The sequence below is a fragment of the Salvelinus fontinalis genome, chromosome 28, assembly GCF_029448725.1.
Source record: "Salvelinus fontinalis isolate EN_2023a chromosome 28, ASM2944872v1, whole genome shotgun sequence".
NCBI lineage: Eukaryota > Metazoa > Chordata > Actinopteri > Salmoniformes > Salmonidae > Salvelinus > Salvelinus fontinalis.
In genome coordinates this window covers 33,293,146-33,311,855 of record NC_074692.1, presented here as the reverse complement: position 1 = coordinate 33,311,855, position 18,710 = coordinate 33,293,146, and the positions used below count along the sequence as shown (strand labels likewise).

General features: G+C 42.5%; 2 protein-coding genes across 2 annotated transcripts in view; one reads left to right on the top strand and one right to left on the bottom strand.

Annotated features, from left to right (window-relative positions):
- erap1b (endoplasmic reticulum aminopeptidase 1b) overlaps positions 1-575 on the bottom strand; it is a 55,611-nt gene extending 55,036 nt beyond the window's left edge. The window contains exon 1 of the mRNA XM_055887521.1: positions 332-575. The gene's annotated coding sequence lies outside the window, so the exon portion shown is untranslated. The remainder of the gene's footprint in view (positions 1-331) is intronic.
- Positions 576-1,047: 472 nt separating this feature from the next.
- Positions 1,048-18,662, top strand: naaladl1 (N-acetylated alpha-linked acidic dipeptidase like 1). Its single transcript, XM_055887516.1, has 19 exons — positions 1,048-1,583; positions 1,807-1,979; positions 4,395-4,516; positions 6,736-6,855; positions 10,249-10,441; positions 10,878-10,971; positions 11,140-11,244; positions 11,334-11,419; positions 11,639-11,758; positions 13,879-13,964; positions 14,156-14,219; positions 14,787-14,854; positions 15,141-15,232; positions 15,403-15,496; positions 15,613-15,694; positions 15,865-16,038; positions 16,951-17,038; positions 17,156-17,248; positions 17,473-18,662. Exons 1-19 carry the CDS (start codon positions 1,387-1,389, stop codon positions 17,648-17,650), a joined length of 2,229 nt encoding a protein of 742 aa, XP_055743491.1. The 5' UTR covers positions 1,048-1,386; the 3' UTR covers positions 17,651-18,662.
- Positions 18,663-18,710: the final 48 nt, after the last annotated feature.

Genomic DNA, 18,710 nt, shown 5'->3' with positions numbered 1-18,710 from the left:
CAGTATGAATCATTGTATCACAGTAAATAATGTATCAATCAATCTGTAACATTTCTATTGAAGTGAATAGCCCAATAATGCACATTTGAAAGCTGTACAACACATTCAACAGGAACGCGTGGACATGACATTGCAAATGTAAAAGTTACTGTTACTTTCGATTTCAGCTCAAGATTCAAAACCTGTGCTATTCATTAAACAAAACCTTGCATTAGCCTATTCATCCACAATATTAGGCTAGCTAGGCTCCAGCGAAACGTACATTTAAACAATTTAAACAGCGAACAGTCAACTTGTAGATAGATACGTTTTAAGACATTACTGTACTTACTGTCAGGTTATCTGTCCGATTTGATTGTGAAAGTGAAAATAAAAAGGACCTGTACAGATTTGCATTCTGGGACAATCTGAATAACAGCCCGACTCATACTATGAATGCCCCATCACTTAAAACACCGACAATGTTAAGAGAAGCCTTGAAATAGGTGAGCTAATGATTGGATCCACAACAAACCATTATTTGCAAACGGCTCATTTCAATACAGGAAGTCAAATAAACCAAGCTCTGTTTTGGTTTTGAGCCGTAGTGCATGCTATTGGCCACTAGGGGGCATCAGATAGCCATGTTTATTAATTAAAGTGTAATGTTTCAGTGTTTTACAAGTGCCATGCATTAGCTACCAGTCCAACAGCACCACCTGACCCGAGCACAATATTTCCAGAATCCAAGATTATATTGCCAGTGAAATGGATGCTCTGCAATGACTACATTGACATTGAACTGAGAAAGAAAAGTAAAGGAAGTCACAACACTGGTTTGTGCTAACTGCCTGGTAAATTAATCATGATTTACAATCAAACCACTCATCCACTTTTTGGGGAAGCTTCTCCAGAGGTTGGACAATGTGCAACAGTGAACAAGTGTGTGTGTGTGTGTTTCAAAGTCCATCACCTCTGAAAAAAAGTAATCATTAAACTTTACAGTGGGAATTGGGGAGGGATTTTAAGGGCTCATTATGCAGACAGTAAACCACAGATCCTGCTGGACATCCTATTTGCACACACCATTGTCTTTCACCCTCTGGAACTCTGAGGCCGATACGTAAAGCTTATTAAAGATCAGTGATACTATCAAGAGCAGTGTGCGGTTTCCTTTTTCCTTTACCCTCTGGAACTCTGAAATAGACTTCATCTGTGTTTCTGTGTTCAGGTGAAACTTGTGTATGTCAGCGACCATTACTCAGAGACCTGGTTCTAGAGTGTTAGAGACCTGGTTCTAGAGTGTTAGAGACCTGGTTCTAGAGTGTTAGAGACCTGGTTCTAAAGTGTTAGAGACCTGGTTCTACTGTTCCAGAGTAGATCTCCAGGAAGAGGACCAGGAGGACCATGCTGAAGAAGGTGCTGCTGGGTAGTCTCGGAGCAGCTCTGGTGCTTACTGCAGGCATCCTGTTGGGGCACTTTGGCATCCAGAGGGGCACCACCACCCCTGACTGGGTAATGGACGTGACCCAGGATGTAGACGAGGCTCTCATCCAGAAGTTTATCGCAGAGGTGGACAACATTGCGATACAGGAGAACCTCAGGTCAGATGCTGGATATCAATCAATCAATTTCTCAATCAGATCAAACGCTGCTGGATACTTTACCAGTGTCTTTAGGTTTCCTTTTTTTAATCTCTAATCTTCCACATCTTTTCTAATCTGTTGAAGCAGGTCAGGAACAATATGGGCTAGATTACACACACACACACGTCCTCAGAGAGCATCGCTCTCATGATCGTTCCCTCGTCCCCATGTGTCTTTCCAGGGAGCTAACTAAAGTGCCCCACATGGCGACCTCGCCAGGGGACGAGAAGACGGTTCAGTACATGTTAAAAAGGTGGCAGGACCCAGACACAGGTCTGGACCAAGCCTGGAGGGAGGAGTACAAGGTCTACCTGTCCTTCCCAGACCCCAACACCCCTAACAAGGTCACCGTGGGTGAGTCATGGGCTTAGGGTGCGTCCTAACTATAACCCTGGTCCCTGGCCCATATAATGTAGTGCACTGCTTTTAGATCCAGCCAGGCCCCCATGTAAAAGTCACATGTTATACTTACTAGTACTAGTAGTAGTTGTTCTTCTGCTCGGTGTTGTGTGGCATTAGGAGGTAAACCAAGCTAGGTGTTGTGTGGCATTAGGAGGTAAACCAAGCTAGGTGTTGTGTGGCATTAGGAGGTAAACCAAGCTAGGTGTTGTGTGGCATTAGGAGGTAAACCAAGCTAGGTGTTGTGTGGCATTAGGAGGTAAACCAAGCTAGGTGTTGAGTGGCATTAGGAGGTAAACCAAGCTAGGTGTTGTGTGGCATTAGGAGGTAAACCAAGCTAGGTGTTGTGTGGCATTAGGAGGTAAACCAAGCTAGGTGTTGTGTGGCATTAGGAGGTAAACCAAGCTAGGTGTTGTGTGGCATTAGGAGGTAAACCAAGCTAGGTGTTGTGTGGCATTAGGAGGTAAACCAAGCTAGGTGTTGTGTGGCATTAGGAGGTAAACCAAGCTAGGTGTTGTGTAGCATTAGGAGGTAAACCAAGCTAGGTGTTGTGTAGCATTAGGAGGTAAACCAAGCTAGGTGTTGTGTGGCATTAGGAGGTAAACCAAGCTAGGTGTTGTGTGGCATTAGGAGGTAAACCAAGCTAGGTGTTGTGTGGCATTAGGAGGTAAACCAAGCTAGGTGTTGTGTGGCATTAGGAGGTAAACCAGGCTAGGTGATGTGTGGCATTAGGAGGTAAACCAAGCTAGGTGTTGTGTGGCATTAGGAGGTAAACCAAGCTAGGTGTTGTGTGGCATTAGGAGGTAAACCAAGCTAGGTGTTGTGTGGCATTAGGAGGTAAACCAAGCTAGGTGTTGTGTAGCATTAGGAGGTAAACCAAGCTAGGTGTTGTGTAGCATTAGGAGGTAAACCAAGCTAGGTGTTGTGTGGCATTAGGAGGTAAACCAAGCTAGGTGTTGTGTAGCATTAGGAGGTAAACCAAGCTAGGTGTTGTGTGGCATTAGGAGGTAAACCAGGCTAGGTGTTGTGTGGCATTAGGAGGTAAACCAGGCTAGGTGTTGTGTGGCATTAGGAGATAAACCAAGCTAGGTGTTGTGTGGCATTAGGAGGTAAACCAAGCTAGGTGTTGTGTGGCATTAGGAGGTAAACCAGGCTAGGTGTTGTGTGGCATTAGGAGGTAAACCAAGCTAGGTGTTGTGTGGCATTAGGAGGTAAACCAGGCTAGGTGTTGTGTGGCATTAGGAGGTAAACCAGGCTAGGTGTTGTGTGGCATTAGGAGGTAAACCAAGCTTTGTGTTGTGTGGCATTAGGAGGTAAACCAAGCTAGGTGTTGTGTGGCATTAGGAGGTAAACCAAGCTAGGTGTTGTGTGGCATTAGGAGGTAAACCAAGCTTGGTGTTGTATGGCATTAGGAGGTAAACCAAGCTAGGTGTTGTGTGGCATTAGGAGGTAAACCAAGCTAGGTGTTGTGTGGCATTAGGAGGTAAACCAAGCTAGGTGTTGTGTGGCATTAGGAGGTAAACCAAGCTAGGTGTTGTGTGGCATTAGGAGGTAAACCAAGCTAGGTGTTGTGTGGCATTAGGTGGTAAACCAAGCTAGGTGTTGTGTGGCATTAGGAGGTAAACCAAGCTAGGTGTTGTGTGGCATTAGGAGGTAAACCAAGCTAGGTGTTGTGTGGCATTAGGAGGTAAACCAAGCTAGGTGTTGTGTGGCATTAGGAGGTAAACCAAGCTAGGTGTTGTGTGGCATTAGGAGGTAAACCAAGCTAGGTGTTGTGTGGCATTAGGAGGTAAACCAAGCTAGGTGTTGTGTGGCATTAGGAGGTAAACCAAGCTAGGTGTTGTGTGGCATTAGGAGGTAAACCAAGCTAGGTGTTGTGTGGCATTAGGAGGTAAACCAAGCTAGGTGTTGTGTGGCATTAGGAGGTAAACCAAGCTAGGTGTTGTGTGGCATTAGGAGGTAAACCAGGCTAGGTGTTGTGTGGCATTATGAGGTAAACCAAGCTAGGTGTTGTGTGGCATTAGGAGGTAAACCAAGCTAGGTGTTGTGTGGCATTATGAGGTAAACCAGGCTAGGTGTTGTGTGGCATTAGGAGGTAAACCAAGCTAGGTGTTGTGTGGCATTAGGAGGTAAACCAAGCTAGGTGTTGTGTAGCATTAGGAGGTAAACCAGGCTAGGTGATGTGTGGCATTAGGAGGTAAACCAGGCTAGGTGTTGTGTGGCATTAGGAGCTGAAGAAGTCCATGTTACTCTGTGTATTATGTTTTATACTCCTTGTCAAATGTCTTTGGTTGTTATTACTTCTATGGATATAATTTTGCATCAAAATCAATATTTTCCTACTACTGTGTGTGTGTGTGTGTGTTGCAGTGAGCCCCTCTGATGCTGTCCTGTACACTGCCAGAGAGAAGGAGAAGGCATATAGTTCAGACCAGGAGGATCCTGAGGTGGTTCAGCCATATGCAGCCTACGCCCCCGCCGGACACCCAAAGGTAGGTCTTTACCCACCAACACACAGACAGGGAGACCAGGAGGATCCTGAAGTGGTTCAGCCTACGCGCCCGCCGGACACCCAAAGGTAGGTCTTTACCCACCAACACACAGACAGACAGACAGACCAGGAGGATCCTGCAGGACACCCAAAATGTCAATTTCTTAACCACATCCAAGATCCAAGGATGGTTATGTTCTTTATGTTTTCTCCACAGTTTATCAGTTCAATGACCTGTTCTGGGTCGAACAACTCGCCGTAGGCTAGTTATTTAGACTGATACCGTGTCTGTGTATAGACAATATGTGGACGGACGGACAGGACAGATGGAAAGAAAAGGTGTCTTTCATGATATCTCTTTGTCCCCGAGGTTATTGGTTAACCAGTTTTATTTAGTTCATGTCATAAATGTCACCTCTCTGTGCCACCCACTGCATCGTCAAGGCTCGACCTTTGAGGTTGTTGTTAAAAATCTTATTAAGATTTTAGATAATCCGCTCGAGGTCAAAAGGGAAGATGTTTTATGATGTGTCTCATCAGATAACATTGGAATTTCTCTATTGCGTTGTGGGTAAATTGCCACATCTCTTAGTCAAAACTCTAAATAGATGGTCAAAAAGGCAGTTGTTTCAAAACTCTAAGCACACTTTCAATCGACTAAGTACAACACAAAATCATACAGTCACTTTTTCACCAAACTTAATCAATGTTTCATCTAGAAATACATGTTTCACATTGCAATACATGTTCATATAAAGTCATTTCCTTTCGCAATGCTCACATTACTTTTGATATGCTTCTCTTATTTTTTGTTAAATATATTTTCCTATTACATAATCCGGCTGCTCTTAACCGATGATCAGTTAAATGTTTGGTGAACCTATAGATTTGACATGTAAACTGGTTGAGGGGTTCCCTCTACTCTAGTGAAATTGCGTTGTCCAACACTGTACTGTAATAAATGCCATCTACATAGCAGATGTTTTGATCCAAAGTGACGACAATCCACACATTTTGGTATGTGGTCCCAGTGGGAATTGAACCCACGACTCTGGTGTTGCTAGCGCCATACTCTTATGAAATGAGCCACTGTACAGGACCACTACAAAGCTTCATTTTTTTATTCAATCCAATGAAGTGTATAAACCCTGGATGACTGACAGGAGGCGCTGTTTAAAAACTATAGAAATTAATTTATTAACGTCTACATTCGTATTCAACACTTTTATTCTATTACAGACATCTTACTGCGTACTTTTAAGATGATATTATATGAGCTACATTTTCCTCAAAGTTTTTTTGTTTGTTTAGAGTACGAATGTTACTGTCCCCAATACAACAACAAAAATACTTAAATACATGTAATTTTGTCCTTGAAACATTCAATTGAAATACTGTAGAATTCCATTCATTCCAATGGAGGACGGCTCCTTCTGGGGAGTGCCAATATGGCCGAACGGTGGCTTCAAAGCGTCTCAACGGCCATTATATAGTGTCGGCAATCTAGGGTTTATGTGCATAATCGTTTCAGTCGCTTTGGTGCTATTTACTCAAGTTTGGCGTGATGGGAAACTAGTGCCTGCTAAACGTTATTTTTCTTTCATTTAATTTAATTTATTTAATTTGATTACACTACATCTATGTTGTAATTATATCTGATTAAAAAATTGATGTTCAGTCAATTTTAATAGGTGGTGCAAGTATATTGCCTAATGTGAAAACAATGTAATATAATGTAATCTACAGTAATGTACTGTACATTCAAAGGCCAATTTTGAAAACATCAAGTATTTTGCTATTGAATGAACTAGTTGTTATTATATTTCACAGTAACTTCTATTTTGGACCAATGGTTGTGTGGTGAAAAATGTCTACAAACAAAATGAATGCACAATGAAAAGTTTTGAACGTTAGACCGTTACAAGTCGTACCAGTTTGGAGTATTTGTACACAGAGTTTAGAACTTTCACCACATACACGTACTCGTGAAATCCAAAGTGATAAAACTGTAACGATGACATAGAAAATAATAAATAATATGTTACGCTTGTGGTGTCTATCTCCTGGTATTGTCTACTGATATCAGACTGATATCTACTACAATCTACTGATCACTCGGATATCAGTTTGATATCTCCTACAGTCGTTTCATATCAGTCTTAGTTTTAGATTGAGGTAGATTGTGGTTCAATGATTGCGAGTGTGTGTGTGTGTGTTCAGGGGAGACTGGTCTACGCCAATCAAGGGAAGCCCAGTGACTACTTCCTACTCAACCAGACCTTGGACCTGACAGGAACCATCGCTATCACCAGATATGGAGGAGAGGGGAGAGCAGGGAAGGTGAATCCAATTCATTGGCTGCAAATGCCATTACATGATTTTTTTGTTTTTGGGATGACCATTCGGTTGGTCAGAATTCCATGTAAATATTCAGACTCATAGGGTAAATATTCAGACTCCTAGGTTAAATATTCAGACTCCTAGGGTAAATATTCAGACTCCTAGGGTAAATATTCAGACTCCTAAAGTAAATATTCAGACTCCTAGGGTAAATATTCAGACTCCTAAAGTAAATATTCAGACTCATAGGGTAAATATTCAGACTCCTAGGGTAAATATTCAGACTCCTAGGGTAAATATTCAGACTCCTAGGGTAAATATTCAGACTCCTAAAGTAAATATTCAGACTCCTAAAGTAAATATTCAGACTCCTAAAGTAAATATTCAGACTCCTAAAGTAAATATTCAGACTCCTAAAGTAAATATTCAGACTCCTAAAGTAAATATTCAGACTCCTAGGGTAAATATTCAGACTCCTAGGGTAAATATTCAGACTCCTAGGGTAAATATTCAGACTCCTAGGGTAAATATTCAGACTCCTAAAGTAAATATTCAGACTCATAGGGTAAATATTCAGACTCCTAGGGTAAATATTCAGACTCCTAGGGTAAATATTCAGACTCCTAAAGTAAATATTCAGACTCCTAGGGTAAATATTCAGACTCCTAAAGTAAATATTCAGACTCATAGGGTAAATATTCAGACTCATAGGGTAAATATTCAGACTCATAGGGTAAATATTCAGACTCCTAAAGTAAATATTCAGACTCATAGGGTAAATATTCAGACTCCTAAAGTAAATATTCAGACTCCTAAGGTAAATATTCAGACTCCTAAAGTAAATATTCAGACTCATAGGGTAAATATTCAGACTCATAGGGTAAATATTCAGACTCATAGGGTAAATATTCAGACTCGTAGGGTAAATATTCAGACTCATAGGGTAAATATTCAGACTCCTAGGGTAAATATTCAGACTTCTATTGTAACTATGGTACTTTACATCACTTGTAGCCTACTGTAATTTTAAACATTAAAAAAACTGTCAAAAATCCTGTAAAAAATGGTTCACATACAATACCTTCAGTAAGTGTACACACCCTTTGGCTTTTTCCACGTTTTGTTGTGTTACAGCCTGGATTTAAAATGGATTACATGGAGATTTTCTGTCACTGGCCTACACACAATACCCCATCATGTCAAAATGGAAATATATATATATATTTGATTTGTTACAAATGAATTAAAAATGAAAAGCTGAAATGTCTTGAGTCAATAAGTATTCAACCCCTTCGTTATGGCAAGCCTAAACTTCAGGAGTAATTGCTTAATAAGTCACATAATAAGTTATATGGATTCACTCAGTGTGTTTAACATTATTCTGTACCCCAAACATACGGTTTGTATGGTCCCTCAGTCGAGCAGTGAATTTCAAACACAGATTCAACCACAAAGACCAATGCCACGCAAAGAAGGGCACATTTTGGTAAAAAGCAGACATTGAATATTCCTTTGAGCAAGGTGAAGCTATTAACTACACTTTGGATGGTGTATCAATACCCCCAGTCACAACAAAGATACAGGCATCCTTCCTAACTCAGTTGCCGGAGAGGAAGGAAACTGCTCAGGGATTTCACCATGAGGCCAATGGTGACTTTAAAACAATTACGGAGTTTAATGACTGTGAAAGGAGAAAACTGAGGATGGATCAACAACATTGTAGTTACTCCACAATACTAACCGAATTGACAGAGTGAAAAGAAGAAAGCTTGGATAGAATACAAATATTCCAAAACATGCATCCTGTTTGCAACAAGGCCCTAAAGTAAAACTCCCAAAACTGTGCCAAAGAAATTAACTTTTTGTCCTGAATACAAAGCATTATGTTTGGGGCAAATCCAACATATCACTGAGTACCACTCTTCATATTTTCAAGCATGGTGGTGGCTGCATCATGTTATGGGTATGCTTGTCATCGGCAAGGACTAGAGCAATTTTTAGGATAAAAATAATCAAGTAGAGCTAAGCACAGGCAAAATTCTAGAGGAAAACATGGTTCAGCCTGCTTTCCAACAGACACTGGAGGACAAATTCACCTTTCAGCAGGACAATAACCCGAAACACAAGGCCAAATATACACTGGAGTTGCTTACCAAGATGACATTGAATGTTCCTAAGTAGCCTAGTTACAGTTTTGACTTAAATCGGCTTGAAAACCTATGGCAAGAATTTAAAATGGCTGTCTAGCAATGATCAACAACCAACTTGACAGAGCTTGAAGAATTTTGAAAAGAATAATGTACAAATATTATACAATCCAGGTGTGGAACACTTTTAGAGACTTACCCAGAAAGACTCACAGCTATATTCGCTGCCAAAGGTGATTCTAACATGTATTGACTCAGGGGGTTGAATAATTATTTAATCAAGATATTGTATATTAGTGTTTTTAAAATGTTATTTTTTTTTACAAATGTTGAAATTACAGAGTATTTTCTTTAGATCGTTGACAGAAAAAATGACAATTTCATTCATTTTAATTTCACTTTGTAACACAACAAAATGTGGAAAAAGTGAAGGGATGTGAATACTTTCTGAAAGCACTGTACATACGAGTGTACAAGAAGGAAGGATTTTCAAAGTATTGGAACAAGGCATGTGTCCAAAATGGTACCCTGGCCACCAAAATAAAATTGGTTCTGTGAAGGTTCCCAGAAAATGTATTTGGTCGTGGCAAATGTTCTTAAAACACAAAAACTGCCCAGTCGTGGTGATGATTATGGAATGTTTGTATTAACCATTAAAAAAAACAGACAAAATGTGTTCTGGGAACGAACATCAGGTGAATGTTTTTTGCACCCCAAAATAAACATTGTAGAATCATCCGCATAACTGGACAGTTCTGTTTTGGGAACATATATTTTGTGATGTCCCCACAACGTTCCCACCAGACTGTTCCCACAACCTAATGAAGCATTCTGGGAACCTTTGATTAACAAAATTAAATGTGTTATAGGAACATCATTGCAACATCAGGCAAATGTTTTATACAAACACGTTCTGTAGTGGTTGTTACAGATGTTATGCACAACATTTTAGTGAAAGTTAGGAGAAAATTCCAAGGATATTTAATCTAAAACATTTTTTGATAAATAAATTGATTCTTTATCAAAAACATTCTCCGAATGTTTTGGGTCTGTTATCATCCTATGGTTAGATAATACTCTAACTAGAACATAATAGGAATCTTAGCTAATGTTCTGGGAATGTTCCTGGTTTGCTGGGTGGTAGTGCACTAAAACTAGTGCACTGTATTGGTAATAGGGTGCCATTTCTGTTTCAACCTATGACTAACATGACCCCTTTGACTGTCATGTCGTGCCTCTTCTCCAGGCCATCAATGCAGCTCCGTACGGTGTGATCGGGGTGCTGGTCTACACCGACCCGTGGGACATCAACGATGGCAAGATGTCCGACAACGACGAGACGTACCCCTATTCCTGGTACATGCCCCCCTCAGGGGTGGAGAGGGGCTCCTTCAACACCCACTATGGAGACATGCTGACACCCTACCTGGCCGCTAAAGGTAACCCATGATGCATTATGATGTGGTGGTAAATAATTTACTTGTTATAAGAAGGTAGGACCTATGACCCTCAAAATGAGATATCTTCATCTCAAAATGATCTTGACTAAGTAACAGCCATTTTTAATCAGTAACCACACATTTCAGTCTATTTCAAGAGCTACTCTATCTGCTAAACTTCCTGTTAAATTACCTTTTGACCTTTGACATTATAGTGACAGTTGGAATCAAAAGGTAATAAACACCTAACTATATAGTTGCAAAACTGTCTAGATTGAACTAAAACAGGTTACAATTTGACTGCGGTAGAGGCTACAAAAATTGGCCATCATTGACCGTATTCACATGTGTGTGGTCGCCGTCGTAAGTCCATTGATCACCTTAGTAACTCAGACTCTCCAAGGCATTTTCACAGTTCCCACATTTCCATCTGTAGATGACACATACAGAATACCAGAAAATAATATCACCGGGATACCGCCAATCCCGACTCAACCAATCGGGTTTGAGGATGCCTACGCCTTGATCTGGTGAGTGGGGTTTACCATTGGTCCATTGTGACGTCATTAACTTTTGTGGAGAGCTGATTGGTTGACCAATGGCTCATGGGGAGCAGAGTATTTGGTGTCCAAGAAGGGTCTGCCCAATGTGATTGGTTCTGAATCCTGCTTGCCGTATTTGATTGGTCATCTCTGCAGTGAGCTGGGAGGAGAGCCCGCCCCATCCGAATGGCAGGGAGCATTCAACTGCACGTATAATTTTGGGGGACCAGGATTCAAACCAACATCCAACTTCAACAACAGGTGGGATTTGGTAAATCTCTATAAAGTACGACAATATCAAGTTTAGCTGTATGTTTGCTAACCAAAAAATATGTGTGTCTCTGTTCCAGCGATGTAAAACTGGACATCTATAACCGCGAGGAGCTGAAGAATTCTGCCAATGTGATGGGAGTGATTCGAGGCAGTGTTGAGCCAGGTGAGAAGGATTCAGCTCTAGCTACCAAACCACACTTAGGCCATGGTGAAGAAGTTACCTCGTGTCAAGCATTATGACATCATATGCATTGTGCATCATACAGGCGAAACAGTTAATATACAAAAACACAGACAGTGAAGAATCATACACACACATTTTAAAGCAGACCAGCGTCAAACGAAAGTTCTCTCTAATCTAATTCAAGTCTTTGTCCCATAGACAGGTATGTGATCTACGGTAACCACAGAGACAGCTGGGTCCACGGGGCCATCGACCCCAGCAGTGGAACCTCTGTGATGCTGGAGGTGACCCGGGTGCTGGGACGGATGGTCAAGCAGGGTGAGCATCACAGTTAGACCTGGGTTAGGGAGTTAGACCTGGGTTAGGGAGTTAGACCTGAGTTAGACCTGGGTTAGGGAGTTAGACCTGAGTTAGACCTGGGTTAGGGAGTTATACCTGAGTTAGGGAGTTATACCTGAGTTAGGGAGTTATACCTGAGTTAGGGAGTTATACCTGAGTTAGGGAGTTAGACCTGGGTTAGGGAGTTAGACCTGGGTTAGGGAGTTAGACCTGAGTTAGGGAGTTAGACCTGAGTTAGGGAGTTAGACCTGAGTTAGGGAGCTAGACCTGGGTTAGGGAGTTAGACCTGGGTTAGGGAGTTAGACCTGGGTTAGGGAGTTAGTCCTGGGTTAGGGAGTTAGACCTGGGTTAGGGAGTTAGACCTGGGTTAGGGAGTTAGACCTGAGTTAGGGAGTTAGACCTGAGTTAGGGAGCTAGACCTGGGTTAGGGAGTTAGACCTGGGTTAGGGAGTTAGACCTGGGTTAGGGAGTTAGACCTGGGTTAGGGAGTTAGTCCTGGGTTAGGGAGTTAGACCTGGGTTAGGGAGTTAGACCTGGGTTAGGGAGTTAGACCTGGGTTAGACCTGGGTTAGGGAGTTAGACCTGGGTTAGGGAGTTAGTCCTGGGTTAGGGAGTTAGACCTGGGTTAGGGAGTTAGTCCTGGGTTAGGGAGTTAGTCCTGGGTTAGGGAGTTAGTCCTGGGTTAGGGAGTTAGTCCTGGGTTAGGGAGTTAGTCCTGGGTTAGGGAGTTAGTCCTGGGTTAGGGAGTTAGACCTGGGTTAGGGAGTTAGACCTGGGTTAGGGAGTTAGACCTGGGTTAGGGAGTTAGACCTGGGTTAGACCTGGGTTAGGGAGTTAGACCTGGGTTAGGGAGTTAGACCTGGGTTAGGGAGTTAGACCTGGGTTAGGGAGTTAGTCCTGGGTTAGGGAGTTAGACCTGGGTTAGACCTGGGTTAGGGGGTTAGACCTGGGTTAGGGAGTTAGACCTGGGTTAGGGAGTTAGACCTGGGTTAGACCTGGGTTAGGGAGTTAGACCTGGGTTAGGGAGTTAGACCTGGGTTAGGGAGTTAGACCTGGGTTAGGGAGTTAGACCTGGGTTAGGGAGTTAGACCTGGGTTAGGGAGTTAGACCTGGGTTAGGGAGTTAGACCTGGGTTAGGGAGTTAGTCCTGGGTTAGGGAGTTAGACCTGGGTTAGACCTGGGTTATGGAGTTAGACCTGGGTTAGGGAGTTAGACCTGGGTTAGGGAGTTAGACCTGGGTTAGGGAGTTAGACCTGGGTTAGGGAGTTAGACCTGGGTTAGGGAGTTAGACCTGGGTTAGGGAGTTAGTCCTGGGTTAGGGAGTTAGACCTGGGTTAGACCTGGGTTATGGAGTTAGACCTGGGTTAGGGAGTTAGTCCTGGGTTAGGGAGTTAGACCTGGGTTAGACCTGGGTTAGGAAGTTAGACCTGGGTTAGGGAGTTAGTCCTGGGTTAGGGAGTTAGACCTGGGTTAGGGAGTTAGACCTGGGTTAGGGGGTTAGACCTGGGTTAGGGAGTTAGTCCTGGGTTAGGGAGTTAGACCTGGGTTAGACCTGGGTTATGGAGTTAGACCTGGGTTAGGGAGTTAGACCTGGGTTAGGGAGTTAGACCTGGGTTAGGGAGTTAGTCCTGGGTTAGGGAGTTAGTCCTGGGTTAGGGAGTTAGTCCTGGGTTAGGGAGTTAGTCCTGGGTTAGGGAGTTAGACCTGGGTTAGGGAGTTAGACCTGGGTTAGGGAGTTAGACCTGGGTTAGGGAGTTAGACCTGGGTTAGACCTGGGTTATGGAGTTAGACCTGGGTTAGGGAGTTAGTCCTGGGTTAGGGAGTTAGACCTGGGTTAGACCTGGGTTAGGAAGTTAGACCTGGGTTAGGGAGTTAGTCCTGGGTTAGGGAGTTAGACCTGGGTTAGGGAGTTAGACATGGGTTAGGGAGTTAGACCTGGGTTAGGGAGTTAGACCTGGGTTAGGGAGGTGAGGTGGTTTTATCTAACTGGGCTCCGTTAGATAAAGGAGCTGAACAAAAAAAGAGGAACAACAAAATGATACCCAGTCATTGTTGTTGGGAGCAGTAAACAGTGAACAACATTACCGCCTGTCTGTCAGGGAAATGGAGGCCACGGAGGTCCATCATCTTTGGGAGCTGGGGAGCCGAGGAGTTCGGTCTGATTGGATCCACAGAGTACACCGAGGTGAACAATCTAAATCAATCAAATGTTATTTATAAAATCCCTCTTTACATCATCTGTTTCACAGTAACCCGACTTTCACCCTCTATAGGCAAGCAGCAACACAGGGTCAAGGAAAGGATTCCCTAGAAGGAAGAGATCAACATTATGGTGTTTCTGATAGAGATCATTTAACGTAACATTCTCCTCCCCAGGAGTACTATAGCAAGCTGAGTGAACGTTCTGTCGCCTATATCAACGTGGACATAGCTGTATTCGGTAAGAGTGACTTATTTTATACCTTTATTTAACCAGGCAAGTCAGTTAAGAACAAATTCTTATTTACAATGACGGCCTAGGAACAGTGGGTTAACTGCCTTGCTCAGGGGAAGAACAACAGATTTTTACCTCGTCGGCTCGGGGATTCAATCTTGCAACCTTTCGGTTACTAGTCCAACGCTCTAACCACTAGGCTACCTGCCGCCCCAGTTATGACAGAGGTAGCATGTTAAACTGATGGTGTTTTTACTCCAACAATCAAGGCCCGTATCCATAAATCATCTCAGGAGTACTGATCTAGGATCAGTAGTATTATTCATTATGATGTAAAAGGTAAAGCTGATTTGTGGATACGGGCCCAGGGCAACTGTTTACAGTACACATAGTTATCAGTTAATAAGTACTGGTTTCTTGGACACAAGCCAAGTCCCGGACTTTAAAAAGCACTTTTAAATGGAGAATCTGTGTCCAGGAAATATTCTCTGTTGTGTAGTGGAAGCATAGTGTTTGAACCAAGTCCTGTCTGAAACACTGACCTCCAGTATCCCTTGTCATCCCCGGCTCCAGCTAACGCTACTCTAAGGGTATCGGCGTCCCCCTCTGCTCAGAGTGTTATCCTCAAGGCCTCCAAACAGGTGATGCCTCTAATTCTCTTCTCAATGCCGTCTGTAGTATAAAAAAAGACCTCCCATTGTTGTATGCTCACATAAACTTCATAGAAAATGTTGGGTGGAAAAAGTATGCGCGTACAACAGTGTGTGCGTCATTTTTACTCCTTTCATCGTTTGTCAACAATGGATGATTAAATATCTGACTCTTACAGTGGTGCCAAAACATCTGACCATTTATCAATCTATCTTTCTTCTGCTTTTTATCCAAAAAGAAGCCATCACTATATGGTGTTTGTTTGTTTTTCTACAGGTGAAGACACCTGGATCAGACTCGACATCGGTCTACGACAACTGGATTCGCTACTTCAACCGTACTAGCCCCGCCTATGGAGTCATCCCCAAGTGAATAGCCTACTTTCTCTTTACATGAAACAGTAGGGTCATGTGACGAGACCTAGAGGACTATTTAAGAAATGGTTAAGATGTCAGTGTAATGATTTTAGGGATTTTAATTGGCTCTTCAGTTAATTAGCAGAGATTGATTGGTTGATGTTTTTTTTATTTTTTATTAGTGTGGGTTTTCTGACTGGGGCAGGAAGTGATTACGCTGCCTTCATCCACTTCCTAGGAATCACCTCCATGGATATCTCCTACACCTATGACAGAGTAAGACATGACACACACACACACACACACACGCGCGTTGAGTCGTTTCACTGTCTTAACAAATGATCAGTTAGTCTTCTAAGTCACATCCCATGATCCATGCTGTTTTCATGCAGACCAAAACCAGAGCCAGAATCTACCCAGCGTACCACACGGCATACGACACCTTTGACTATGCCTCCAAGTTCATCGACCCAGGTGAGCAGGGAGATATGGGCCAGGGGGCTACAGGAGGAACATAAAGACATATCTCTCTCTTTATATATATATATATACTGTATGTCTCTCTATTGTCTTTCTCCTTGGTCTCTCTATCCCTTTCCTGTCAATATCTTTACCCTGATATATATATATAAACCTCCCTCCAGGGTTCACCAGTCACCAGACGGTTGCCAGGACGGCAGGGAACATCCTGATGCGATTGGCTGATAGCCTTCTGTTGCCATTCAACTGCAGTGACTATGCAGAGACTCTGGAGGGATACCTCAATAAAGCCATGGAGCTGTACACTGATGGACTGGCAGCACACATGATCTCTATAGGTGGGTCACAGTCACTAGAACACACACACACACACACACACACACACACACACACACACACACACACACACACACACACACACACACACACACACACACACACACACACACACACACACACACACACACACACACACACACACACACACACACACACACACACACACACACACACACACAGAGAGAGAGAGGGGGATGGGGGATAGCGAAGGGGTGGGGGTGAAAAGGTGGATGGAGGGATAGAGAGGTGATGGAAGTGTAGAGGGGTGGATGAATAGATGGAGACAGTAGCTGATGCTATGTTTGTGTCTAAACAGCTAACAGCGTTTCCCACACCAGTAACCCCCGGTAGCCACTAGCTGCTGTAACAGAGCGGTTTCTGATATTGTGGCTTTATCTTTTGAACGGTTTAAATCGACAAAATACTATGACCCCATTACTGAACGATAAAGACTCAGGAACACGTAGTGTAAGTGTCATCCGTTTCCCTCTATAATGCCCACAAGCCTCATTAGAACAGAGTGACAAGACCAGGCAGCCAATCAGAGTGGGGGAAAAAGATCATCAGTGATAATGAGGATGTTCTTTTCTGACACATATCAGTCACTTCAAACCATACTTCCTTCAGATTGAAATACTGTCAAAGTACTGTCAGACTGATTTGTAATACAATTTAAAAAGTGAATATTGTCCGTTGATTAGATCACTTTTTCTTTACATGGTGGAGTCGCAATTCATTTTTATATGTCAAGATGAGGTCGTGGACCAAAAAAGTTTGGGAACCTCTGGTTTAAGTTGTTTAGACAAAACAGACACACAGACATAAACACACACAATCTAAGGGACCAGTCAGCAATATTCTACGGTTGAGAAACACTGTTCTAGAATATTCTGTCCCTGCTCCTATTTCAGAGCCATTACAGACGGCTGTGAGGAATTTCCGCTCTGCAGCCGCCAGACTGGACCAGCTGATCAGAGATTCAGACTTGGCCAATGAGACGTGAGTGGTAGCTCTTAACGCACGCACACACACACATACACATACACACACACACAGACACAGACACACACACTCTCTCTCTATACCATTCTAAACCAGTGCTTTGTCCATATTAAGGCCCTTGAAGGTGCGTAGGATCAATGACCAACTGATGCTCCTGGATAGGGCTTTCCTGGACCCTGTGGCGTTCCCTGATCGATATGGATACAGGTTGGGAAACTATGTTACGATCTATCCCCTAGATGAGCATTCACTTTTTACCATCTAGCATATTTTATGTTTTGTGCACCTTTCATTAAATGCTTCGTTGAATGCTTAGGCCACTCCCTCTCTCTTCCCTCCTCTGACCATCTAACATCACTCACCATACCTTCTTTCTACTCGTTACTCTCTATCCCTTCCCCTTTCTCTCTCTCTCTCTCTCGCTCTTCCAGACATGTGATCTGGGCGTCCAGTAAGGCTGGACAGGCTACCTTCCCAGGACTGGCTGATGCGTATACCAGAGCTACGTCGACTGGACTGGACAGCGACTGGACAGCAGCACACCGTCAGCTGTCCATCCTGATCCAGGCCATACAGGGAGCCGCTCACACACTGGGAGACGCCATTTAGAGAGAACATAGAGATACTGATATATGTTATGATACACAGTATACATATATAATAATACAGTTTTAATTATATTATATTTCTTTGGAGAAGAGACTGTCTCATGGAATGTCATCCTATGTACAGTTGGGCATTAGAATTGGAATTAGATAGAATGGAAAATAACCTTATTATGATGGTAAGGTCAGCCATTTTGGTCAGGGAGTTGATCAACCATGGTTTGCCAATGCCTTGATAAGATATTATGTAAAATAATGAATTTGAAGAATATATCTTCCCTGTATGTTTGTTAGCTAGCTAGCCAGACAGTTTTAGATGAATGATTCCATTAATTGTTTCAAATTAACTGCCAATATTCCAACATTCCATTTAAACAATGTAGCCAATCCACAGCCAGACACTGTCTGACATCATGATAGGACTTAGACAAGTTATAAATGCAACAAGTACTCATATTGTATCTTAAAATAGCATAAAAACACAAAATTGAGACATTTATTGTCTGTTTACACATATTTTAGAGGCTATCTATAGAGAAAATGTGTATAAAACCTGTATTTATAATTATATAACAATATTTTAGGTTGACAATTATATTACACCATTTCTGGTCAAATGCCTTACTTTTATTTTCCTGCATAAGTAAAATCAGAATTATACTTTGACAGCCATTCGTTCCAATAAGACGGGTTTGGATTTCTCCCTGACGAATATGGCTCCCATTTTTACTCCATTCTGGAACTTTGAGGATTTATCACATAGTCTCCACCTCTAGTAATTTTATAGGATCTCTGGGGTCAGCACCAGCTTGCTATAACATAATGATGTGGTTAGCTGATATGTCAAATGGCTATCCAGGCGTTGTAAGATCTGGTATGCATCAACAACGGTTGAGCAGATTGTGGTTGGCAACCGGTCTGCTTAGGGAGACTAATGACTATCAAATAATAGCCTAACTTTGTAAAAAGCTCCGCCTACATATATATTTACTGTTTAATAAACAATGAAATAACAATCATAGGCCTATATGGCTTAATAGTGTGTGCATTATTTATTTATTTTT